Here is a 27978-nt window from a genome sequence, read left to right on the forward strand (position 1 = left end):
AAGGAGCTCTAAACCTAGAGTTCCAGGGAGCACTTCCTTAAGCCTGACCTGGGGGGAGGAGTTAAGTAGTCTCTTAGGGAAGTTCAAGGAGAGAGGAGCAGAGTAGACGGTCTTGTGAGCTGGGGTTTGGAGCTAGGCTAGCTCAACCCAGAAGAAGCAGGAGCCGTAGCGAGGCATGGAGAGAAGATTCTAGGGGAGAACTGGGTAGAACCTGTTCGCCTCAGAAGAACACAGTAATAATTAGACATCGGAGTCTGTGGTTGCCAGGGTGTTAGATTTCCCAGTAACCGAATCCGAAGGGCAGGAGGAATGTAGGTCTCCTGGCCCCCAAAACAATCCGAAGGTACAGCTGCATCACCAGGGCCCGGTGTGGACCCCAGCAGGGAAGCATCAGAGAGGGCCTGCGCAGCCTATCCTACGAGAAAGGGACGTACCACTAGTCCCAGCAGCAAGAGGGCCATTGCTAACCCAGAGTGCAGGGTCCTGTAGAAGCAAAGGAAGAACAGGGAGTAGGCCTCAATACTCGACTGGACAAGGAGATCACCCCAGGTACTTCCAGGCCGACAATCCACAGGTGGCGTCACGAATATTTCCACAAACTTTAATTAAAGTTATCACCCCCACAACTGCCATATTAGTTGACCCCGCCAGAGTCACGGAGTCGGGCCCCGCCACCACTGACTACCCCCGGATTAGTCCGGCCCGACACCGGGTGTCCCAAAGCCCTGGGGTGGGCGAGTCAGAAGAAATACAACATGAGTGTCAATCGCCAGCAATCTGGGACTCCATGCAAAATCTCACCTCGCAGGATATCCATGATCATGAGAAAGGGGAGGGATCAGCCTAAAACAACACAGGGGGAAATTGTTAATGACCTTAAGGTAGCTGGGACCACTATCACCAAGAAAACCATTGGTAACACATTATACCGTAATGGATTAAAATCCTGCAGTGCCCGCAAAGTCCCACTGCTCAAGAAGGCCCATGTGCAGCTGGCCCGTCTGAAGAAGGCCCATGTGCAACTGGCCCGTCTGCAGAAGTCCCGTGCGCAACCGGCCCGTCTGAAGAAGGCCCCCATGTGCAGCCTGCCCGTCTGAATAAGGCCCGTGTGTAGCCAGCCCTACTGAAGAAGTCCCGTGTGCAGCCTGCCCGTCTGAAGAAGGCCCGATTGTAGCCAGCAGTACTGAAGACGTCCCGTGTGCAGCCAGCCCTTCTGAAGATTGCCAATGAACAACTGGATGATTCTGAGAGTGATTGGAGAAGGTGCTGGGGTCAGATGAGACAAAAAAATTCAGCTCTTTGGCCTTAAGTCAACTCGCCGTGTTTGGAGGAAGAAAAATGCTGCCTATGACCCAAAGAACACCATCTCCACTGTCAAGCATGGAGGAGACATTATGTTTTTGGGGGGGTGTCTCTGCTAAGGGCACAGGACTACTTCACCGCATCAATGGGACAATGGCTGGAACCATATAGCGTAAACTCCTGAGTGACAACCTCCTTCCCTCCTCCAGGACATTGAAAATGGGTCATGGCTGGGCCTTCCAGCATGACAATGACCCAAAACATACAGCTAAGGCAACAAATGAGTGGGTCAAAAAGAAGCACATTAAGGTCACGGAGTGGTCTAGCCAGTCTCCAGACCTTAATCCCATAGCAAACTTATGGAGGAGCTGAAGATCCGAGCTGTCAAGCGACAGCTTTAAAATCGTAATGATTTAGACATGATCTGCATAGAGGAGTGGAGCACAAAATCCTCCTGACATGTGCGCAAGCCTCATCATCAACTCCAAAAAATGTCTGAGTGCTGGGCTGCCAACAAGGGGACGGCCACCAAGTATTAAGTCTTGTTTGCCAGAGGGATCCAATACTTATTTCTCTCCGCAAAATGCAAATACATTTATATAATTTATACAATGTGATTCTGGATGATCCTGGATTTTATTTTTGATATCTTATCCTTCACTGTTAAAATTAACCTACCCTTAAAATTATACACTGTTCATGTCTTTGTCAGTGGGCAAACGTACAGAATCAGCAAGGCATCTATACTTATTTCCCCCACTGTAAGGCTATGTGCGCACGTGTGCGTAATTCATGCAGTTACGCTGCGCTTTGTAGCGCAGCGTAACTGCATGCGTCCTGCGTCCCCTGCACAATCTATGGAGATTGTGCAGGGGCCGTGCGCACGTGGCATATTAGAACGCAGCGCTTCGGCTGCTGCCCGAATCGCTGCGTTCTAAGAAGTGACATGTCACTTTTTCCGTACGCTTTGCTGGCAGCCCCTGCTCTGTCTATGGCAGGAGCTGCAGGCAGAGCGCACGTTCTCGCCGGCACCATGCGCTTCAGAACGCAGCTTTTGGCCAGAATCACACTTGCTAGTGCCTCGCGTGTTTCTCGCGCGAGTCTGTCATGGTAGAACCCGGCATGGCCGCACACTATGAATACAGGAGCGTCTGAGCTGCATAGAGATACATGCAACCGACCCGCTCCTGTCAGGGGAGTGTGCGGCCAAGCCGGGTTCTACCATGAGAGACTCGTGCGAGAAACACGCGAGGCACTAGCAAGTGTGATTCTGGCCTTTCAGCTGCGCTCTGAAGCGCACCTAAGAGACCATGACCCCTAACTACTGTTGCAGGACCTAACAACATGGGGTGCTACTAAACTTAATATTAACCAACAGGCAAGAATATTAGATGTCTGGGTCATATCATGTGTGATACTGTCTACTGAGAACTGAATCTAATCCTATCATATGTGATACTGTGTGATGTATCTAATCCAAACATATGTGATTCTATCTACTTTATCTAATGCTATTGTGTTAGAAAGCAGCGCTCACATACGTCTCACTTACCCTAGCTCTTGTGGGCCACTATAATTTTATGGAGTAGTAAGCCAAACCTCACCCCGTGGTTGCTCCTGACCCTAGACCTGACAATCCACACATGACCCTCCTTCGCAGTGGGCACCTGACCTGTGAACTGCTGATACCAACATAACCATCCTCTACGGTGGGCTATTGACCTCGGGCCTGCTGATACCCTAATGACCCTCCTCTCTTGTGGCCACAGGCCTGATGATACCTGCACAACCCTCTTCAATGGTGGTCTCCTGACCTCAGATCTATCTATACCTACACAAGCCTATTTGATGGTTGATTCCTGACCTTAACCTTGCCGATTGCAGAACTACAACCTCCTGTGTTGATTGGTTTGGAATCTCAGGTTTGCTAATCCCTGTAGGACTCTCCTCTGTAGTTGACTTCAAACATCAGGTCTGTCGATATCTGCATGACCCTCATCGATGGTGGTCTCCTGACCCAAGGCCTCCTGATTCCCAAATCACCCTCCTCAGTAGGTGGTCTACTAATCCCATGCCTGTTGTAACTCCCATGACTCTCCCCTGTGGTGGGCTTCTGTGTAATCTGAATGTGATATGCTGATACCAGTGTGACCCTGCCTCCTGTGCAGAGATTAAACTCGGTAGAACACAGTACTGTATACAGGGGGTCTAGGATGGGAGCACATCACCTCCTCACAATACTGCTTCTCCAGTAGTTGACTCTCCTTCTGCTTCTGACAAGTTTGGGATTTTACAGACACAATGAATTCTTTGCTGCTCTCCCGGAATGATGTCCATGTTACCAGCGCGGCAGTAGAGTTGAGGGCGTTCACGGTTACATTCTCGGCTCGTTCTGTCAGTTCTTCAAACCACTTCCCTTCAGGACCTAAATTATAAACAATTCTCTAAGAATCAGAAGAAAATACAGCAAAAGCACTGACGGCCCCTCAACACTGTGCGCAAGTATCAGGCCATGGGTATTTGTGAAGATAATGTTATTCATTACCCTTCCCAAGCTGCCCTCACTGAAAAAGATGAATAAATCTGAGACCTGAATATGTCAGTGTGATATAATAATATATATAGTAATATGGCCGCTCTCCTCCTCAGTGTGATATTGTAATATATATATATATAGTAATATGGCCGCTCTTCTCCTCAGTGTGATATAGTAATATATATATATATAGTAATATGGCCGCTCTTCTCCTCAGTGTGATATAGTAATATATATATAGTAATATGGCCGCTCTTCTCCTCAGTGTGATATAGTAATATATATAGTAATATGGCCGCTCTTCTCCTCAGTGTGATATAGTAATATATATATAGTAATATGGCCGCTCTGCTCCTCAGTGTGATATAGTAATATATATAGTAATATGGCCGCTCTTCTCCTCAGTGTGATATAGTAATATATATATAGTAATATGGCCGCTCTGCTCCTCAGTGTGATATAGTAATATATATAGTAATATGGCCGCTCTTCTCCTCAGTGTGATATAGTAATATATATATAGTAATATGGCCGCTCTTCTCCTCAGTGTGATATAGTAATATATATAGTAATATGGCCGCTCTTCTCCTCAGTGTGATATAGTAATATATATATAGTAATATGGCCGCTCTTCTCCTCAGTGTGATATAGTATAGTAATATGGCCGCTCTTCTCCTCAGTGTGATATAGTAATATATATATAGTAATATGGCCGCTCTTCTCCTCAGTGTGATATAGTAATATATATATAGTAATATGGCCGCTCTTCTCCTCAGTGTGATATAGTAATATGGACGCCCTCCTCCTCAGTGTGATATTGTAATATATATATATAGTAATATGGCCGCTCTTCTCCTCCTCAGTGTGATATAGTAATATATATAGTAATATGGCCGCTCTTCTCCTCAGTGTGATATAGTAATATATATATATATAGTAATATGGCCGCTCTTCTCCTCAGTGTGATATAGTAATATATATAGTAATATGGCCGCTCTTCTCCTCAGTGTGATATGGTAATATATATATAGTAATATGGCCGCTCTTCTCCTCAGTGTGATATAGTAATATATATAGTAATATGGCCGCTCTTCTCCTCAGTGTGATATAGTAATATATATAGTAATATGGCCGCTCTTCTCCTCAGTGTGATATAGTAATATATATAGTAATATGGCCTCTCTTCTCCTCAGTGTGATATAGTAATATATATATAGTAATATGGCCGCTCTTCTCCTCAGTGTGATATAGTAATATATATATATAGTAATATGGCCGCTCTTCTCCTCAGTGTGATATAGTAATATATATATAGTAATATGGCCGCTCTTCTCCTCAGTGTGATATAGTAATATATATATATAGTAATATGGCCGCTCTTCTCCTCAGTGTGATATAGTAATATATATATAGTAATATGGCCGCTCCTCTCCTCAGTGTGATATAGTAATATATATATATAGTAATATGGCCGCTCTTCTCCTCAGTGTGATATAGTAATATATGTATAGTAATATGGCCGCCCTCCTCCTCAGTGTGATATTGTAATATATATATATATATATATATATATATATATATATATATATATATATATATATATATAGTAATATGGCCGCCCTTCTTCTCAGTGTGATATAGTAACATATATATAGTAATATGGCCGCCCTTCTCAGTGTGATATAGTAATATATATATAGTAATATGGCCGCCCTTCTCCTCAGTGTGATATAGTAATATATATGTAGTAATATGGCCGCTCTTCTCCTCAGTGTGATATAGTAATATATATAGTAATATGGCCGCTCTTCTCCTCAGTGTGATATAGTAATATATATAGTAATATGGCCGCTCTTCTCCTCAGTGTGATATAGTAATATATATATAGTAATATGGCCGCTCTTCTCCTCAGTGTGATATAGTAATATATCTATACCGTGTTTCCCCGAAAGTAAGGCCCTGTCTTACATTAATTTTACCCCCAAAAGTCCCACCCTGCCTTACTTTCGGGGGAGGCCTTACATTGGAAAAAAAAAATAACAATTTCCCCCTCCCCCCTCCCCCCTGCAGCCTCCCCATTGTTTGAGAGTCCGGCATCCACCCCATCCTCCCCCCTGCAGCCTCCCCATTGTTTGAGAGTCCGGCATCCACCCCATCCTCCCCCCTGCAGCCTCCCCATTGTTTGAGAGTCCGGCATCCACCCCATCCTCCTCCCTGCAGCCTCCCCATTGTTTGAGAGTCCGGAATCCACCCCATCGTCCCCCCTGCAGCCTCCCCATTGTTTGAGAGTCCGGCATCCACCCCATCCTCCCCCCTGCAGCCTCCCCATACAGTGGTTCTGCCCCCCACTCTGCCACCACACACACTGACACATACGGTACCGGTACAGCCCCACACGGCACCCACACACACATCGTACCGGTACCGTACACACACACACACACACTGACACATACAGCCCCATACGGCACCCATACACATACCGTACACATACCGTACACACACAGAGAGAGAGTTTCGGAACTTACCGTTACTTTCCTTCTGCCGGGGACGCTGGACCAATGGGAGCGAGCCTGCAGGCGGTGACGTCGCGGCTGATTCGGCCAATCAGCTGCGAGCCGGCTGACTGGCCAATCACAGCTCGAGCTGATGGCCAGCAGGGAGCCTGTGACGAACAGGCTGATCGGCCAATCAGCATCAAGCAGGAAGAGCGTTGACCCGGGACGCGCCGCAGGCCGGCGAGATTGCGGGGGCCATTCACCGGAGGAGGCCTTACATGACGCCGCGACCACCACCCATAGGCGGCCTTACATTCCCCGGGCCCCCCCGCTACCCTGCCTTACAATCGTGGGGTGCCCTACATTGGCGGACCCCCCCGAAACCCCCACCCTGCCTTACTTTCGGGGGGGTCCTACTTTCGGGGAAACACGATATGGCCGCTCTTCTCCTCAGTGTGATATAGTAATATATATATATAGTAATATGGCCGCTCTTCTCCTCAGTGTGATATAGTAATATATATATAGTAATATGGCCGCTCTTCTCCTCAGTGTGATATAGTAATATATATAGTAATATGGCCGCCCTTCTCCTCAGTGTGATATAGTAATATATATATAGTAATATGGCCGCTCTTCTCCTCAGTGTGATATAGTAATATATATATAGTAATATGGCCGCTCTTCTCCTCAGTGTGATATAGTAATATATATATATAGTAATATGGCCGCTCTTCTCCTCAGTGTGATATAGTAATATATATATAGTAATATGGCCGCTCTTCTCCTCAGTGTGATATAGTAATATATATATAGTAATATGGATGCCCTCCTCCTCAGTGTGATATTGTAATATATATATATATATATATATATATATAGTAATATGGCCGCCCTTCTTCTCAGTGTGATATAGTAATATATATATAGTAATATGGCCGCCCTTCTCCTCAGTGTGATATAGTAATATATATTTAGTAATTAATATGGCCGCTCTTCTCCTCAGTGTGATATAGTAATATATATATAGTAATATGGCCGCCCTTCTTCTCAGTGTGATATAGCAATATATATATAGTAATATGGCCGCCCTTCTCCTCAGTGTTATATAGTAATATATATGTAGTAATTAATATGGCCGCTCTTCTCCTCAGTGTGATATAGTAATATATATATATATATAGTAATATGGCCGCTCTTCTCCTCAGTGTGATATAGTAATATATATATAGTAATATGGCTGCTCTTCTCAGTGTGATATAGTAATATATATAGTAATATGGCTGCTCTTCTCTTCAGTGTGATATAGTAATATATATATATGTAGTAATATGGCCGCTCTTCTCCTCAGTGTGATATAGTAATATATATATATGTAGTAATATGGCCGCTCTTCTCCTCAGTGTGATATAGTAATATATATATATGTAGTAATATGGCCGCTCTTCTCCTCAGTGTGATATAGTAATATATATATATGTAGTAATATGGCCGCTCTTCTCCTCAGTGTGATATAGTAATATATATATATATAGTAATATGGCCGCCCTTCTCCTCAGTGTGATATAGTAATATATATATATGTAGTAATATGGCCGCTCTTCTCCTCAGTGTGATATAGTAATATATATATATGTAGTAATATGGCCGCTCTTCTCCTCAGTGTGATATAGTAATATATATATAGTAATATGGCTGCTCTTCTCAGTGTGATATAGTAATATATATAGTAATATGGCTGCTCTTCTCTTCAGTGTAATATAGTAATATATATATATAGTAATATGGCCGCTCTTCTCCTCAGTGTGATATAGTAATATATATATAGTAATATGGCTGCTCTTCTCAGTGTGATATAGTAATATATATAGTAATATGGCTGCTCTTCTCTTCAGTGTGATATACAAGTAAAATATATCTTTGTACCGTGTTAGCCAGTAGAGATAAAAAAATTGTTTAAAAGAACAGAGAGTCCTCAGTGGTTGATACCTTTTAATGGCTAACTGAAAAGATGGTAATAATTGCAAGCTTTCGAGACTACTCAGGTCTCTTCATCAGGCATGGTATAACACAAAATCTGAAGAGTCACGTATTTATACACAACAGGACTTAGAATAGTGCAGTAAAAAAAAAAAAAAAAAAAAAAAAAAAAAAAAAGAACAAGTTATATGAAACAGAACTATCTCTATGGCAGGGGGACAAGCTGTTCTAGCCATAAATACTGCTGCAGTTCAGTGTGAAAGTTTTATTGTCCTTTGATAAGGGTCTGGTCCAGGGCTGTGACATGCTCGGATGGTCAGAGGAGCACATCTTTTAACTGATGTAAAAAGACATGAATCCATGAGACACATTCATTCCTTCTCTGAATGTGTCAAAGGTCATCATAAGTTTGTACTCCCATAGTCTCCTGTCTCTCTGGGACTTGAAGTTTCCTTTCAATACCAGCAATTTCATGTACATGATGCTGTGGTCTGGGTTACAAAAATGTTTGGCCACAGGTAGATCCATCCTTTTTTCTCTAATTGTGTGGCGGTGAGAATTCATCCTTGTCCTGAGCTGTTGTCCTGTCTCCCCTACATACAGACCCCCAGTTGGACATTTGGTACATATAATTAGGTACACCACATTGGTTGTGGTGCAGCTGAAGGTACCTGGGATCTTGTAGTCCTGATGTGATCTGGGAATCTTTATCTTGTCCGTTGTCAATATTAATGGACAGGTCTTGCATTTTTTCTGGTTGCAGGGAAATGTTCCTGTTGGTGTTGGAGAGGACAGGGAGCTTCTGACAATGATGCTTCTTAGATTTGGGGGCTGTCTAAAACACAGAAGTGGGGGGTCTGGAAAAATAGATTTTAACCGGGCATCTTTTTGCAGTAATGGTTGTAGTTTCCGTGCAGCTCCTCTAAACACCTCCAGATGTGGATTGTAGGTGACTACAAGAGGGACCCGGTTGTTCTCTTCTTTGGTTTTATAATGTAGAAGATGGTTTCTTGATATTCTGGTGGCTCTTATAATCTGGTTTTCAATTGTTCTTGGGTGGTAGCCTTGATTCAAAAAGGTTTTTCTGAGGCCCTCAAGGTGATTGTCTCTATCTGTACTGTTGGAACATATCCGATTGTACCTGATAGCCTGGCTGTATACAATAGAGTTTTTTATGTGTTTTGGATGAAAACTGTCCCATTTCAGGTATGTTGGACGGTCAATTGGCTTCTTGTACAGGGATGTCTGTATTTCATTGTTCCGTAGTTTAATGATGGTGTCCAAGAAGTTGATTTCCGTGCAGGAGTAGTTGAGTGTTAGGTTGATGGTGGGATGAAACTGATTAAATTGTTCATGGAAGGTCTTCAGCTGCTCCTCAGACTCTGTCCAGATGATTAAAATATCATCAATGTAACGGTAGTAGGCCAGAGGCCTGATAGGACAAGAGGATAAAAAGTCACTCTCAAGTTTGGCCATGAAAAGATTTGCATATTGTGGTGCCATTTTGCTTCCCATTGCAGTCCCAGTCTCCTGTAGATATATGTCATTGTCAAATTCAAAGTAATTATGGGTGAGGATAAATTTTGTAAGCTTCACCACAGAATTGGCATCAGTTCCTGTATTTTCCAGGAAAATTTTGCAAGCATTTAATCCATCCTGGTGTGGAATATTCGAGTACAAGGATTCCACATCCATGGTGGCAAGGATGGTTCCCTCTGGAAGAGGACCTATTGCTGATAGTTTTTTCAATAGGTCAGTAGTGTCCTGGATGTAGCTGGTTGTATCCCTTACCAAGGGTTTAAGGATACCCTCTACCCATCCAGAGACTTGTTCAGTGAGGGTGCCCACACATGAAATGATGGGTCTTCCTGGGTTTCCAGATTTGTGAATTTTGGGAAGCATGTAGAATGTGCCTATTCTTGGACTCACCGGTATCAGTTCATCAGTTCTTATGGATATGTCAGGCAGACAAGAGGCCAACTTGTTAAGTTCCTTGTAATAGTCCTGTGTAGGGTCAGACTCCAATTTCTTATAGTAGCGTGTGTCCATCAGTTGTCTGTGTGCTTCCTTCATGTAGTCTGATTTGTTCATCATGACTATTGCACCCCCCTTGTCTGCAGGTTTAATGATGATTTCTTTGTTGGTTTTCAAAGATTTTATGGCCCTTCTCTCCTGGGCACTGATGTTGGATGGTTGCCTCCTGTGTGTGTCTAGGAAAGTGGATTTTACCAAATGTCTGAAAGTGTCTATATAGTTATCCAGATGAGGGTTGCGTCCTGGTGGAGGTGTCCAATCTGATCTTTTCCTGGTTGTCAAGATCCGTCTTCCTTCAGTCTGGGAGGATTCTGAAACATCTGCATCGCTAAAATATTCCCTCAGACGTAGTCTCCTGAAGTAATCTTCCATGTCGCTGCAGAGTTCAATTTTGTCTAGAGCTTTAGTCGGACAAAATGAGAGTCCTCTAGAAAGCACAGCAACTTCCATTTTGTTTGGTTTGTAATCCGAGAGATTGATAACACAGTTAGATGCTTTTGTGCCTTGAATGGACTTGGTTTCCAAGTTGTCAGGTTTTGGCTTTGTTCTCCACCTGTTTGTATTAAGTCCTGAATTGAGGCGCAGTCTGTGTAGCTTCTTTTCCTTGTTGTGGATCAGAAGGGTTCGTAGTCTGTAGTAGTATTGTTGTACTTCTTGTTCTGTGCTTTCTGGAAGTGTCTTCCTTTGTGTTTCAAATTCCCTCTGGATTTTACTCTTGATGCTGTAGAAGACATGCAAAAGGTGATTCCTTAGTCTCTCAGAAGTCCTGTGACAAAGGTTTTGTGCATAATGGGTATTGTAGGTATGTAGAATTGGGTTTGTAATCCAGAGTCCTTTGGGGATCAGATTCTCCTTTTTGCATTTGGATAAGAAAAATATGTCGCTGTCCAGTTGTGCGCGTTTCTTCAGAAGTGTCTTTAGTTCCATAAAGATGCGGTACATTCTGGTATCCTCCATTTTGATACAAGTAAAATATATCTTTGTACCGTGTTAGCCAGTAGAGATAAAAAAATTGTTTAAAAGAACAGAGAGTCCTCAGTGGTTGATACCTTTTAATGGCTAACTGAAAAGATGGTAATAATTGCAAGCTTTCGAGACTACTCAGGTCTCTTCATCAGGCATGGTATAACACAAAATCTGAAGAGTCACGTATTTATACACAACAGGACTTAGAATAGTGCAGTAAAAAAAAAAAAAAAAAAAAAAAAAAAAAAAGAACAAGTTATATGAAACAGAACTATCTCTATGGCAGGGGGACAAGCTGTTCTAGCCATAAATACTGCTGCAGTTCAGTGTGAAAGTTTTATTGTCCTTTGATAAGGGTCTGGTCCAGGGCTGTGACATGCTCGGATGGTCAGAGGAGCACATCTTTTAACTGATGTAAAAAGACATGAATCCATGAGACACATTCATTCCTTCTCTGAATGTGTCAAAGGTCATCATAAGTTTGTACTCCCATAGTCTCCTGTCTCTCTGGGACTTGAAGTTTCCTTTCAATACCAGCAATTTCATGTACATGATGCTGTGGTCTGGGTTACAAAAATGTTTGGCCACAGGTAGATCCATCCTTTTTTCTCTAATTGTGTGGCGGTGAGAATTCATCCTTGTCCTGAGCTGTTGTCCTGTCTCCCCTACATACAGACCCCCAGTTGGACATTTGGTACATATAATTAGGTACACCACATTGGTTGTGGTGCAGCTGAAGGTACCTGGGATCTTGTAGTCCTGATGTGATCTGGGAATCTTTATCTTGTCCGTTGTCAATATTAATGGACAGGTCTTGCATTTTTTCTGGTTGCAGGGAAATGTTCCTGTTGGTGTTGGAGAGGACAGGGAGCTTCTGACAATGATGCTTCTTAGATTTGGGGGCTGTCTAAAACACAGAAGTGGGGGGTCTGGAAAAATAGATTTTAACCGGGCATCTTTTTGCAGTAATGGTTGTAGTTTCCGTGCAGCTCCTCTAAACACCTCCAGATGTGGATTGTAGGTGACTACAAGAGGGACCCGGTTGTTCTCTTCTTTGGTTTTATAATGTAGAAGATGGTTTCTTGATATTCTGGTGGCTCTTATAATCTGGTTTTCAATTGTTCTTGGGTGGTAGCCTTGATTCAAAAAGGTTTTTCTGAGGCCCTCAAGGTGATTGTCTCTATCTGTACTGTTGGAACATATCCGATTGTACCTGATAGCCTGGCTGTATACAATAGAGTTTTTTATGTGTTTTGGATGAAAACTGTCCCATTTCAGGTATGTTGGACGGTCAATTGGCTTCTTGTACAGGGATGTCTGTATTTCATTGTTCCGTAGTTTAATGATGGTGTCCAAGAAGTTGATTTCCGTGCAGGAGTAGTTGAGTGTTAGGTTGATGGTGGGATGAAACTGATTAAATTGTTCATGGAAGGTCTTCAGCTGCTCCTCAGACTCTGTCCAGATGATTAAAATATCATCAATGTAACGGTAGTAGGCCAGAGGCCTGATAGGACAAGAGGATAAAAAGTCACTCTCAAGTTTGGCCATGAAAAGATTTGCATATTGTGGTGCCATTTTGCTTCCCATTGCAGTCCCAGTCTCCTGTAGATATATGTCATTGTCAAATTCAAAGTAATTATGGGTGAGGATAAATTTTGTAAGCTTCACCACAGAATTGGCATCAGTTCCTGTATTTTCCAGGAAAATTTTGCAAGCATTTAATCCATCCTGGTGTGGAATATTCGAGTACAAGGATTCCACATCCATGGTGGCAAGGATGGTTCCCTCTGGAAGAGGACCTATTGCTGATAGTTTTTTCAATAGGTCAGTAGTGTCCTGGATGTAGCTGGTTGTATCCCTTACCAAGGGTTTAAGGATACCCTCTACCCATCCAGAGACTTGTTCAGTGAGGGTGCCCACACATGAAATGATGGGTCTTCCTGGGTTTCCAGATTTGTGAATTTTGGGAAGCATGTAGAATGTGCCTATTCTTGGACTCACCGGTATCAGTTCATCAGTTCTTATGGATATGTCAGGCAGACAAGAGGCCAACTTGTTAAGTTCCTTGTAATAGTCCTGTGTAGGGTCAGACTCCAATTTCTTATAGTAGCGTGTGTCCATCAGTTGTCTGTGTGCTTCCTTCATGTAGTCTGATTTGTTCATCATGACTATTGCACCCCCCTTGTCTGCAGGTTTAATGATGATTTCTTTGTTGGCATATTTTTCTTATCCAAATGCAAAAAGGAGAATCTGATCCCCAAAGGACTCTGGATTACAAACCCAATTCTACATACCTACAATACCCATTATGCACAAAACCTTTGTCACAGGACTTCTGAGAGACTAAGGAATCACCTTTTGCATGTCTTCTACAGCATCAAGAGTAAAATCCAGAGGGAATTTGAAACACAAAGGAAGACACTTCCAGAAAGCACAGAACAAGAAGTACAACAATACTACTACAGACTACGAACCCTTCTGATCCACAACAAGGAAAAGAAGCTACACAGACTGCGCCTCAATTCAGGACTTAATACAAACAGGTGGAGAACAAAGCCAAAACCTGACAACTTGGAAACCAAGTCCATTCAAGGCACAAAAGCATCTAACTGTGTTATCAATCTCTCGGATTACAAACCAAACAAAATGGAAGTTGCTGTGCTTTCTAGAGGACTCTCATTTTGTCCGACTAAAGCTCTAGACAAAATTGAACTCTGCAGCGACATGGAAGATTACTTCAGGAGACTACGTCTGAGGGAATATTTTAGCGATGCAGATGTTTCAGAATCCTCCCAGACTGAAGGAAGACGGATCTTGACAACCAGGAAAAGATCAGATTGGACACCTCCACCAGGACGCAACCCTCATCTGGATAACTATATAGACACTTTCAGACATTTGGTAAAATCCACTTTCCTAGACACACACAGGAGGCAACCATCCAACATCAGTGCCCAGGAGAGAAGGGCCATAAAATCTTTGAAAACCAACAAAGAAATCATCATTAAACCTGCAGACAAGGGGGGTGCAATAGTCATGATGAACAAATCAGACTACATGAAGGAAGCACACAGACAACTGATGGACACACGCTACTATAAGAAATTGGAGTCTGACCCTACACAGGACTATTACAAGGAACTTAACAAGTTGGCCTCTTGTCTGCCTGACATATCCATAAGAACTGATGAACTGATACCGGTGAGTCCAAGAATAGGCACATTCTACATGCTTCCCAAAATTCACAAATCTGGAAACCCAGGAAGACCCATCATTTCATGTGTGGGCACCCTCACTGAACAAGTCTCTGGATGGGTAGAGGGTATCCTTAAACCCTTGGTAAGGGATACAACCAGCTACATCCAGGACACTACTGACCTATTGAAAAAACTATCAGCAATAGGTCCTCTTCCAGAGGGAACCATCCTTGCCACCATGGATGTGGAATCCTTGTACTCGAATATTCCACACCAGGATGGATTAAATGCTTGCAAAATTTTCCTGGAAAATACAGGAACTGATGCCAATTCTGTGGTGAAGCTTACAAAATTTATCCTCACCCATAATTACTTTGAATTTGACAATGACATATATCTACAGGAGACTGGGACTGCAATGGGAAGCAAAATGGCACCACAATATGCAAATCTTTTCATGGCCAAACTTGAGAGTGACTTTTTATCCTCTTGTCCTATCAGGCCTCTGGCCTACTACCGTTACATTGATGATATTTTAATCATCTGGACAGAGTCTGAGGAGCAGCTGAAGACCTTCCATGAACAATTTAATCAGTTTCATCCCACCATCAACCTAACACTCAACTACTCCTGCACGGAAATCAACTTCTTGGACACCATCATTAAACTACGGAACAATGAAATACAGACATCCCTGTACAAGAAGCCAATTGACCGTCCAACATACCTGAAATGGGACAGTTTTCATCCAAAACACATAAAAAACTCTATTGTATACAGCCAGGCTATCAGGTACAATCGGATATGTTCCAACAGTACAGATAGAGACAATCACCTTGAGGGCCTCAGAAAAACCTTTTTGAATCAAGGCTACCACCCAAGAACAATTGAAAACCAGATTATAAGAGCCACCAGAATATCAAGAAACCATCTTCTACATTATAAAACCAAAGAAGAGAACAACCGGGTCCCTCTTGTAGTCACCTACAATCCACATCTGGAGGTGTTTAGAAGAGCTGCACGGAAACTACAACCATTACTGCAAAAAGATGCCCGGTTAAAATCTATTTTTCCAGACCCCCCACTTCTGTGTTTTAGACAGCCCCCAAATCTAAGAAGCATCATTGTCAGAAGCTCCCTGTCCTCTCCAACACCAACAGGAACATTTCCCTGCAACCAGAAAAAATGCAAGACCTGTCCATTAATATTGACAACGGACAAGATAAAGATTCCCAGATCACATCAGGACTACAAGATCCCAGGTACCTTCAGCTGCACCACAACCAATGTGGTGTACCTAATTATATGTACCAAATGTCCAACTGGGGGTCTGTATGTAGGGGAGACAGGACAACAGCTCAGGACAAGGATGAATTCTCACCGCCACACAATTAGAGAAAAAAGGATGGATCTACCTGTGGCCAAACATTTTTGTAACCCAGACCACAGCATCATGTACATGAAATTGCTGGTATTGAAAGGAAACTTCAAGTCCCAGAGAGACAGGAGACTATGGGAGTACAAACTTATGATGACCTTTGACACATTCAGAGAAGGAATGAATGTGTCTCATGGATTCATGTCTTTTTACATCAGTTAAAAGATGTGCTCCTCTGACCATCCGAGCATGTCACAGCCCTGGACCAGACCCTTATCAAAGGACAATAAAACTTTCACACTGAACTGCAGCAGTATTTATGGCTAGAACAGCTTGTCCCCCTGCCATAGAGATAGTTCTGTTTCATATAACTTGTTCTTTTTTTTTTTTTTTTTTTTTTTTTTTTTTTTTTACTGCACTATTCTAAGTCCTGTTGTGTATAAATACGTGACTCTTCAGATTTTGTGTTATACCATGCCTGATGAAGAGACCTGAGTAGTCTCGAAAGCTTGCAATTATTACCATCTTTTCAGTTAGCCATTAAAAGGTATCAACCACTGAGGACTCTCTGTTCTTTTAAACAGTGTGATATAGTAATATATATATAGTAATATGGCCGCTCTTCTCCTCAGTGTGATATAGTAATATATATATATGTAGTAATATGGCCGCTCTTCTCCTCAGTGTGATATAGTAATATATATATAGTAATATGGCCGCTCTTCTCCTCAGTGTGATATAGTGATATATATATAGTAATATGGCCGCTCTTCTCCTCAGTGTGATATAGTGATATATATATAGTAATATGGCCACTCTTCTCCTCAGTGTGATATAGTAATATATATATAGTAATATGGACGCTCTTCTCCTCAGTGTGATATAGTAATATATATATAGTAATATGGCCGCTCTGCTCCTCAGTGTGATATAGTAATATATATATATATAGTAATATGGCCGCTCTTCTCCTCAGTGTGATATAGTAATATATATATAGTAATATGGCCACTCTTCTCCTCAGTGTGATATAGTAATATATATATAGTAATATGGCCGCTCTTCTCCTCAGTGTGATATAGTAATATATATATATAGTAGTATGGCCGCTCTTCTCCTCAGTGTGATATAGTAATATATATAGTAATATGGCCGCTCTGCTCCTCAGTGTGATATAGTAATATATATATATAGTAATATGGCCGCTCTTCTCCTCAGTGTGATATAGTAATATATATATAGTAATATGGCCGCTCTTCTCCTCAGTGTGATATAGTAATATATATATATATATATATATATATATAGTAATATGGCCGCTCTAATATTCTGGTATTCGCATCGGGTATTCTAGAATTTACGTATTGTGTAGTTCATGTATGATTTTTGTTATATATATATATATATAGATGTTGTTGTGTGTAGTTACCAAGTGTTTGTGTAGGGCGCTGTACATGTTCTGGGTGTTGTCTGGGTGTGACGGGGGGTGAGAGCGGTGTTGTATGTGTGTTGCGTGTGTTGCATTGTTTGTGGAGCGCTGTGTGTCTGTAGCGTTTTGTGTGTGTTGCGCGGTTTGTGTGGGTGTGGTGTGTTTTGGGGGAGGTATGTTTTGTGCAATGTGTGTGTTGTGCGGTATGTGCGTATATTTGTGTGTGCAGCGTTGTCTGTGTGGGTGTCTGTGTAGGGCAGTTGTTTGTGGTTCCCAGTATGTGTGTGTGGTGTGTTGTGCAGTGCGCGCGCGCGTGTGTGTGTGTGTGTGTGTGTCGGGGGGAGGTGTGCACTTCCCATCGTGCTCCATCCCCCATGCAGCGCACTCCCCATCGTGCTCCATCCCCCATGCAGCGCACTCCCCATCGTGCTCCATCCCACATGCAGCGCACTCCCCATCGTGCTCCATCCCCTATGCTGCGCACTCCCAAACGTGCTCCATCCGCCATGCTGCGCACTCCCAAACGTGCTCCATCCGCCATGCTGCGCACTCCCAAACGTGCTCCATCCGCCATACTCCGCACTCCCCATCGTGCTCCATCCCCCATGCAGCGCACTCCCCATCGTGCTCCATCTCCCATGCTGCGCACTCCCCATCGTGCTCCATCTCCCATGCTGCGCACTCCCAAACGTGCTCCATCCGCCATGCTGCGCACTCCCAAACGTGCTCCATCCGCCATGCTGCGCACTCCCAAACGTGCTCCATCCGCCATGCTGCGCACTCCCAAACGTGCTCCATCCGCCATGCTGCGCACTCCCAAACGTGCTCCATCCGCCATGCTGCACATTCCCAAACGTGCTCCATGCGCCATGCTGCGCACTCCCAAACGTGCTCCATCCCCCATGCTGCGCACCCCCCATCGTGCTCCATCCCCCATGCTGCACCAGCATCAGACTCTCTACCCGCATCATCAGCCTCTCTGCCCGCAGCATCAGCCTCTCTCCTCCCAGCATCAGCCTCTCTACCCGCAGCATCAGCCTCTCTGTCCCCAGCATCAGCCTCTCTGTCCCCAGCATCAGCCTCTCTGTCCCCAGCATCAGCCTCTCTCATCCCAACATCAGCCTCTCTCATCCCAACATCAGCCTCTCTCATCCCAGCATCAGCCTCTCTCATCCCAGCATCAGCCTCTCTCCTCCCAGCATCAGCCTCTCTCCTCCCAGCATCAGCCTCTCTCCTCCCAGCATCAGCCTCTCTCCTCCCAGCATCAGCCTCTCTCTGAGGATGCTGTAGTAATATGGCCGCCCTTCTCCTCAGTGTGATATAGTAATATATATATAGTAATATGGCCGCCCTTTTCCTCAGTGTGATATAGTAATATATATATATAGTAATATGGCCGCTCTTCTCCTCGGTGTGATATAGTAATATATATATATAGTAATATGGACGCACTTCTCCTCAGTGTGATATAGTAATATATATAGTAATATGGCCGCTCTTCTCCTCAGTGTGATATAATAATATATATAGTAATATGGCCACCCTCCTCCTCAGTGTGATATAGTAATATATATATAGTAATATGGCCGCTCTTCTCCTCAGTGTGATACAGTGTGATATAGTGATATATATATATATAGTAATATGGCCGCCCTTCTCTTCAGTGTGATATAGTAATATATATATAGTAATATGGCCGCCCTTCTCCTCAGTGTGATATAGTAATATATATAGTAATATGGCTGCTCTTCTCCTCAGTGTGATATAGTAATATATATAGTAATATGGCCGCTCTTCTCCTCAGTGTGATATAGTAATATATATATATATATATAGCAATATGGCCGCTCTTCTCAGTGTGATATAGTAATATATATAGTAATATGGCCGCTCTTCTCCTCAGTGTGATATAGTAATATATATATAGTAATATGGCCGCTCTTCTTCTCAGTGTGATATAGTAATATGGCCGCTCTTCTCCTCAGTGTGATATAGTAATATATATATAGTAATATGGCCGCTCTTCTCCTCAGTGTGATATAGTAATATGGCCGCTCTTCTCCTCAGTGTGATATAGTAATATATATATAGTAATATGGCCGCTCTTCTCCTCAGTGTGATATAGTAATATACAGTTAGGTCCAGAAATATTTGGACAGTGACACAAGTTTTGTTATTTTAGCTGTTTACAAAAACATGTTCAGAAATACAATTATATATATAATATGGGCTGAAAGTGCACACTCCCAGCTGCAATATGAGAGTTTTCACATCCAAATTGGAGAAAGGGTTTAGGAATTATAGCTCTGTAATGCATAGCCTCCTCTTTTTCAAGGGACCAAAAGTAATTGGACAAGGGACTCTAAGGGCTGCAATTAACTCTGAAGGCGTCTCCCTCGTTAACCTGTAATCAATGAAGTAGTTAAAAGGTCTGGGGTTGATTACAGGTGTGTGGTTTTGCATTTGGAAGCTGTTGCTGTGACCAGACAACATGCGGTCTAAGGAACTCTCAATTGAGGTGAAGCAAAACATCCTGAGGCTGAAAAAAAAGAAAAAATCCATCAGAGAGATAGCAGACATGCTTGGAGTAGCAAAATCAACAGTCGGGTACATTCTGAGAAAAAAGGAATTGACTGGTGAGCTTGGGAACTCAAAAAGGCCTGGCCGTCCACGGATGACAACAGTGGTGGATGATCGCCGTATACTTTCTTTGGTGAAGAAGAACCCGTTCACAACATCAACTGAAGTCCAGAACACTCTCAGTGAAGTAGGTGTATCTGTCTCTAAGTCAACAGTAAAGAGAAGACTCCATGAAAGTAAATACAAAGGGTTCACATCTAGATGCAAACCATTCATCAATTCCAAAATTAGACAGGCCAGAGTTAAATTTGCTGAAAAACACCTCATGAAGCCAGCTCAGTTCTGGAAAAGTATTCTATGGACAGATGAGACAAAGATCAACCTGTACCAGAATGATGGGAAGAAAAACGTTTGGAGAAGAAAGGGAACGGCACATGATCCAAGGCACACCACATCCTCTGTAAAACATGGTGGAGGCAACGTGATGGCATGGGCATGCATGGCTTTCAATGGCACTGGGTCACTTGTGTTTATTGATGACATAACAGCAGACAAGAGTAGCCAGATGAATTCTGAAGTGTACCGGGATATACTTTCAGCCAAGATTCAGCCAAATGCCGCAATGTTGATTGGACGGCGCTTCATAGTACAGATGGACAATGACCCCAAGCATACAGCCAAAGCTACCCAGGAGTTCATGAGTGCAAAAAAGTGGAACATTCTGCAATGGCCAAGTCAATCACCAGATCTTAACCCAATTGAGTATGCATTTCACTTGCTCAAATCCAGACTTAAGACGGAAAGACCCACAAACAAGCAAGACCTGAAGGCTGCGGCTGTAAAGGCCTGGCAAAGCATTAAGAAGGAGGAAACCCAGCGTTTGGTGATGTCCATGGGTTCCAGACTTAAGGCAGTGATTGCCTCCAAAGGATTCGCAACAAAATATTGAAAATAAAAATATTTTGTTTGGGTTTGGTTTATTTGTCCAATTACTTTTGACCTCCTAAAATGTGGAGTGTTTGTAAAGAAATGTGTACAATTCCTACAATTTCTATCAGATATTTTTGTTCAAACCTTCAAATTAAACGTTACAATCTGCACTTGAATTCTGTTGTAGAGGTTTCATTTCAAATCCAATGTGGTGGCATGCAGAGCCCAACTCGCGAAAATTGTGTCACTGTCCAAATATTTCTGGACCTAACTGTATATATAGTAATATGGCCGCTCTTCTACTCAGTGTGATATAGTAATATATATATAGTAATATGGCCGCTCTTCTCCTCAGTGTGATATAGTAATATGGCCGCTCTTCTACTCAGTGTGATATAGTAATATATATATATAGTAATATGGCCGCTCTTCTCCTCAGTGTGATATAGTAATATATATATAGTAATATGGCCACTCTTCTCCTCAGTGTGATATAGTAATATATATATAGTAATATGGCCGCTCTTCTTCTCAGTGTGATATAGTAATATATATATAGTAATATGGCCGCTCTTCTTCTCAGTGTGATATAGTAATATATATAGTAATATGGCCGCTCTTCTCCTCAGTGTGATATAGTAATATATATAGTAATATGGCCGCTCTTCTCAGTGTGATAAAGTAATATATATATAGTAATATGGCCGCTCTTCTCCTCAGTGTGATATAGTAATATATATATAGTAATATGGCCGCTCTTCTCCTCAGTGTGATATAGTAATATATATAGTAATATGGCCGCTCTTCTCCTCAGTGTGATAAAGTAATATATATATAGTAATATGGCCGCTCTTCTCCTCAGTGTGATATAGTAATATATATAGTAATATGGCCGCTCTTCTCCTCAGTGTGATATAGTAATATATATAGTAATATGGCCGCTCTTCTCCTCAGTGTGATATAGTAATATATATATAGTAATATGGCCGCTCTTCTCCTCAGTGTGATATAGTAATCTATATATATAATTGCCTTATTCTGTCTGTCTGTCTGTCTGTCTGTCATGCTCCAAAATTGTGTTACGGTGACACAAAGCTGATTGGCCGCTGGGCTCGCCATGGCCCCGCCCCCCACACGGATTGGCCTCTCGCCCCGGCTCTCTGCAGGCCCCGCCCCCCTCACGCAATGCACGCTCACTCTGGCCCAACTGACACGGAGCTCCGACTCCCAGGTGAGTACACACACACACATCAGATCACACTCACTCTCACACACACCTCACACATCACATCCACACACTCACAACATCCTGGGATATCGCTTGCTTCTACACCGGCTCCGTCACGATCCCAGCAGCGCCAGACATAACCTTGCGATGCTGGGATCTTGACGGAGCCCGTGAACGCTGGTAACCATTATACACATCGGGTAACTAAGGTCCCTTAGTTACCCGATGTGTATCATAGTTACCAGCGTACACCGGCTCCCGGTACACATGTGCAGGGAGCCGGCATTATACTCCTCTCCCCCCAGGACTACTCCTCCTATTACAGTCCTCCTATTATACTCCTCTCTGAGTATAATAGGAGAACTATTATAGCATGGGGGATGTAGCACGATGGGGGGGTGCGCAGCATGGGGGATGTAGCACGATGGGGAGTGCGCAGCATGGGGGATGTAGCACGATGGGGAGTGCGCAGCATGGGGGATGTTGCACGATGGGGAGTGCGCAGCATGGGGGATGTAGCACGATGGGGAGTGCGCAGCATGGGGGATGTAGCACGATGGGGAGTGCGCAGCATGGGGGAAGTAGCACGATGGGGAGTTCGCAGCATGGGGGATGTAGCACGATTGGGAGTGTGCAGCATGGGGGATGTAGCACGATGGGGAGTGCGCAGCATGGGGGATGTAGCACGATGGGGAGTGCGCAGCATGGGGGATGTAGCACGATGGGGAGGTGCGCAGCATGGGGGATGTAGCACGATGGGGAGTGCGCAGCATGGGGGATGTAGCACGATGGGGAGTGCGCAGCATGGCGGATGGAGCACGATGGCGGGTGCGCAGCATGGGGGATGTAACACGATGGGGAGTGCGCAGCATGGGGGATGTAGCACGATGGGGAGTGCGCAGCATGGGGGATGTAGCACGATGGGGAGTGCGCAGCATGGGGGATGTAGCACGATGGGGAGTGCGCAGCATGGGGGATGTAGCACGATGGGGAGTGCGCAGCATGGGGGATGTAGCACGATGGGGAGTGCATAGCATGGGGGATGTAGCACGATTGGGAGTGTGCAGCATGGGGGATGTAGCACGATGGGGAGTGCGCAGCATGGGGGATGTAGCACGATGGGGAGTGCGCAGCATGGGGGATGTAGCACGATGGGGAGGAGCGCAGCATGGGGGTTGTAGCACGATGGGTAGTGCGCAGCATGGCGGATGGAGCACGATGGCGGGTGCGCAGCATGGGGGATGTAGCACGATGGGGAGTGCGCAGCATGGGGGATGTAGCACGATGGGGGATGTAGGACGATGGGGGGTGCGCAGCATGGGGGATGTAGCACGATGGGGAGTGCGCAGCATGGGGGATGTAGCACGATGGGGAGTGCGCAGCATGGGGGATGTAGCACGATGGGGAGGTGCGCACCTCCCCCCAACACACACACACACACACACACACACACACACACACACACACGGAACCACAAACACCGCCATACACAGACACCCACACACACAGACAACGCTGCACACACACAACACCAAACACACAAACACCGCGGCATACATAAATATACGCACATACCGCACAACACACACATTGCACAAAACATACCTCCCCCCAAAACACACCACACCCACACAAACCGCGCAACACACACACAACGCTACAGACACACAGCGCTCCACAAACAACGCAACACACATACAACACCGCTCTCACCCCCCGCCACACCCAGACAACACCCAGAACATGTACAGCGCCCTACACAAACACTTGGTAACTACACACAACAACATCTATATATATATATATATAACAAAAATCATACATGAACTACACAATACGTAAATTCTAGAATACCCGATGCGTAGAATCGGGCCACCTTCTAGTATATATATAGTAATATGGCCGCTCTTCTCCTCAGTGTGATATAGTAATATATATATAGTAGTATGGCCGCTCTTCTCCTCAGTGTTATATAGTAATATATATATATATATATATAGTAATATGGCCGCTCTTCTCCTCAGTGTGATATAGTAATATATATATAGTAATATGGCCGCTCTTCTCCTCAGTGAGATATAGTAATATATATATAGTAATATGGCCGCTCTTCTCCTCAGTGTGATATAGTAATATATATAGTAATATGGCCGCTCTTCTCCTCAGTGTGATATAGTAATATATATATATATAGTAATATGGCCGCCCTTCTCCTCAGTGTGATATAGTAATATATATATATATATATATAGTAATATGGCCGCTCTTCTCCTCAGTGTGATATAGTAATATATATATAGTAATATGGCCGCTCTTCTCCTCAGTGTGATATAGTAATATATATAGTAATATGGCCGCTCTTCTCCTCAGTGTGATATAGTAATATATATATAGTAATATGGCCGCTCTTCTCCTCAGTGTGATATAGTAATATATATATGTAGTAATATGGCCGCTCTTCTCCTCAGTGTGATATAGTAATATATATAGTAATAAGGCCGCTCTCCTCCTCAGTGTGATATAGTAATATATATATAGTAATATGGCCGCTCTTCTCCTCAGTGTGATATAGTAATATATATATGTAGTAATATGGCCGCTCTTCTCCTCAGTGTGATATAGTAATATATATATATAGTAATATGGCCGTTCTTCTCCTCAGTGTGATATAGTAATATATATATATAGTAATATGGCCGTTCTTCTCCTCAGTGTGATATAGTAATATATATATATATATATATAGTAATATGGCCGCTCTTCTCCTCAGTGTGATATAGTAGTATATATATATAGTAATATGGCCGCTCTTCTCCTCAGTGTGATATAGTAATATATATATATAATAATATGGCCGCTCTTCTCCTCAGTGTGATATAGTAATATATATAGTAATATGGCCGCTCTTCTCCTCAGTGTGATATAGTAATATATATAGTAATATGGCCGCTCTTCTCCTCAGTGTGATATAGTAATATATATATAGTAATATGGCCGCTCTTCTCCTCAGTGTGATATAGTAATATATATATAGTAATATGGCTGCTCCTCTCCTCAGTGTGATATAGTAATATATATATAGTAATATGGCTGCTCTTCTCCTCAGTGTGATATAGTAATATATATATATAATAATATGGCCGCTCTTCTCCTCAGTGTGATATAGTAATATATATATATAATAATATGGCCGCTCTTCTCCTCAGTGTGATATAGTAATATATATAGTAATATGGCCGCTCTTCTCCTCAGTGTGATATAGTAATATATATAGTAATATGGCCGCTCTTCTCCTCAGTGTGATATAGTAATATATATATAGTAATATGGCCGCTCTTCTCCTCAGTGTGATATAGTAATATATATATAGTAATATGGCCGCTCCTCTCCTCAGTGTGATATAGTAATATATATATAGTAATATGGCTGCTCTTCTCCTCAGTGTGATATAGTAATATATATATAGTAATATGGCCGCTCTTCTCCTCAGTGTGATATAGTAATATATATATATAGTAATATGGCCGCTCTTCTCCTCAGTGTGATATAGTAATATATATATAGTAATATGGCCGCTCTTCTCCTCAGTGTGATATAGTAATATATATATAGTAATATGGCCGCTCTTCTCCTCAGTGTGATATAGTAATATATATATATAGTAATATAGCCACTCTTCTCCTCAGTGTGATATAGTAATATATATAGTAATATGGCCGCTCTTCTCCTCAGTGTGATATAGTAATATATATATATAGTAATATGGCCGCTCTTCTCCTCAGTGTGATATAGTAATATATATATAGTAATATGGCCGCTCTTCTCCTCAGTGTGATTGATATAGTAATATATATATATAGTAATATGGCCGCTCTTCTCCTCAGTGTGATATAGTAATATATATATATAGTAATATGGCCGCTCTTCTCCTCAGTGTGATATAGTAATATATATATAGTAATATGGCCGCTCTTCTCCTCAGTGTGATATAGTAATATATATATATAGTAATATGGCCGCTCTTCTCCTCAGTGTGATATAGTAATATATATATATATAGTAATATGGCCGCTCTTCTCCTCAGTGTGATATAGTAATATATATATATAGTAATATGGCCGCTCTTCTCCTCAGTGTGATATAGTAATATATATATATAGTAATATGGCCGCTCTTCTCCTCAGTGTGATATAGTAATATATATAGTAATATGGCCACTCTTCTCCTCAGTGTGATATAGTAATATATATATAGTAATATGGCCGCTCTTCTCCTCAGTGTGATATAGTAATATATATATAGTAATATGGCCGCTCTTCTCCTCAGTGTGATATAGTAATATATATAGTAATATGGCCGCTCTTCTCCTCAGTGTGATATAATAATATATATATAGTAATATGGCCGCTCTTCTCCTCAGTGTGATATAGTAATATATATATAGTAATATGGCCGCTCTCCTCCTCAGTGTGATATAGTAATATATATATAGTAATATGGCCGCTCTTCTCCTCAGTGTGATATAGTAATATATATATAGTAATATGGCCGCTCTTCTCCTCAGTGTGATATAGTAATATATATAGTAATATGGCCGCTCTTCTCCTCAGTGTGATATAGTAATATATATATAGTAATATGGCCGCTCTTCTCCTCAGTGTGATATAGTAATATATATATAGTAATATGGCCGCTCTTCTCCTCAGTGTGATATAGTAATATATATAGTAATATGGCCGCTCTCCTCCTCAGTGTGATATAGTAATATATATATAGTAATATGGCCGCTCTTCTCCTCAGTGTGATATAGTAATATATATAGTAATATGGCCGCTCTTCTCCTCAGTGTGATATAGTAATATATATATAGTAATATGTCCGCTCTTCTCCTCAGTGTGATATAGTAATATATATATAGTAATATGGCCGCTCTTCTCATCAGTGTGATATAGTAATATATATATAGTAATATGGCCGCTCTTCTCCTCAGTGTGATATAGTGATATATATATAGTAATATGGCCGCTCTTCTCCTCAGTGTGATATAGTAATATATATAGTAATATGGCCGCTCTTCTCCTCAGTGTGATATAGTAATATATATATAGTAATATGGCCGCTCTTCTCCTCAGTGTGATATAGTAATATATATATAGTAATATGGCCGCTCTTCTCATCAGTGTGATATAGTAATATATATATAGTAATATGGCCGCTCTTCTCCTTAGTGTGATATAGTAATATATATATAGTAATATGGCCGCTCTTCTCCTCAGTGTGATATAGTAATATATATATATAGTAATATGGCCGCTCTTCTCCTCAGTGTGATATAGTAATATATATATAGTAATATGGCCGCTCTTCTCCTCAGTGTGATATAGTAATATATATATATAGTAATATGGCCGCTCTTCTCCTCAGTGTGATATAGTAATATATATATAGTAATATGGCCGCTCTTCTCCTCAGTGTGATATAGTAATATATATATAGTAATATGGCCGCTCTTCTCCTCAGTGTGATATAGTGATATATATAGTAATATGGCCGCTCTTCTCCTCAGTGTGATATAGTAATATATATATAGTAATATGGCCGCTCTTCTCCTCAGTGTGATATAGTAATATATATAGTAATATGGCCGCTCTTCTCCTCAGTGTGATATAGTAATATATATATAATAATATGGCCGCTCTTCTCCTCAGTGTGATATAGTAATATATATATAGTAATATGGCCACTCTTCTCCTCAGTGTGATATAGTAATATATATATAGTAATATGGCCGCTCTCCTCCTCAGTGTGATATAGTAATATATATATAGTAATATGGCCGCTCTTCTCCTCAGTGTGATATAGTAATATATATATAGTAATATGGCCGCTCTTCTCCTCAGTGTGATATAGTAATATATAT

General features: G+C 42.3%; 1 protein-coding gene across 2 annotated transcripts in view; it reads right to left on the minus strand.

Annotated features, from left to right (window-relative positions):
• Positions 1 to 27978, minus strand: part of PTPRO (protein tyrosine phosphatase receptor type O) — a 468010-nt gene that overhangs the window by 284791 nt on the left and 155241 nt on the right. For both annotated transcript variants that reach the window (XM_075343481.1, XM_075343482.1), the window contains exon 7: positions 3531 to 3727. In XM_075343481.1, coding sequence (XP_075199596.1) covers positions 3531 to 3727 — 197 coding nt within the window. The remainder of the gene's footprint in view (positions 1 to 3530; positions 3728 to 27978) is intronic.

This window comes from Anomaloglossus baeobatrachus, chromosome 4 (assembly GCF_048569485.1).
Source record: "Anomaloglossus baeobatrachus isolate aAnoBae1 chromosome 4, aAnoBae1.hap1, whole genome shotgun sequence".
NCBI lineage: Eukaryota > Metazoa > Chordata > Amphibia > Anura > Aromobatidae > Anomaloglossus > Anomaloglossus baeobatrachus.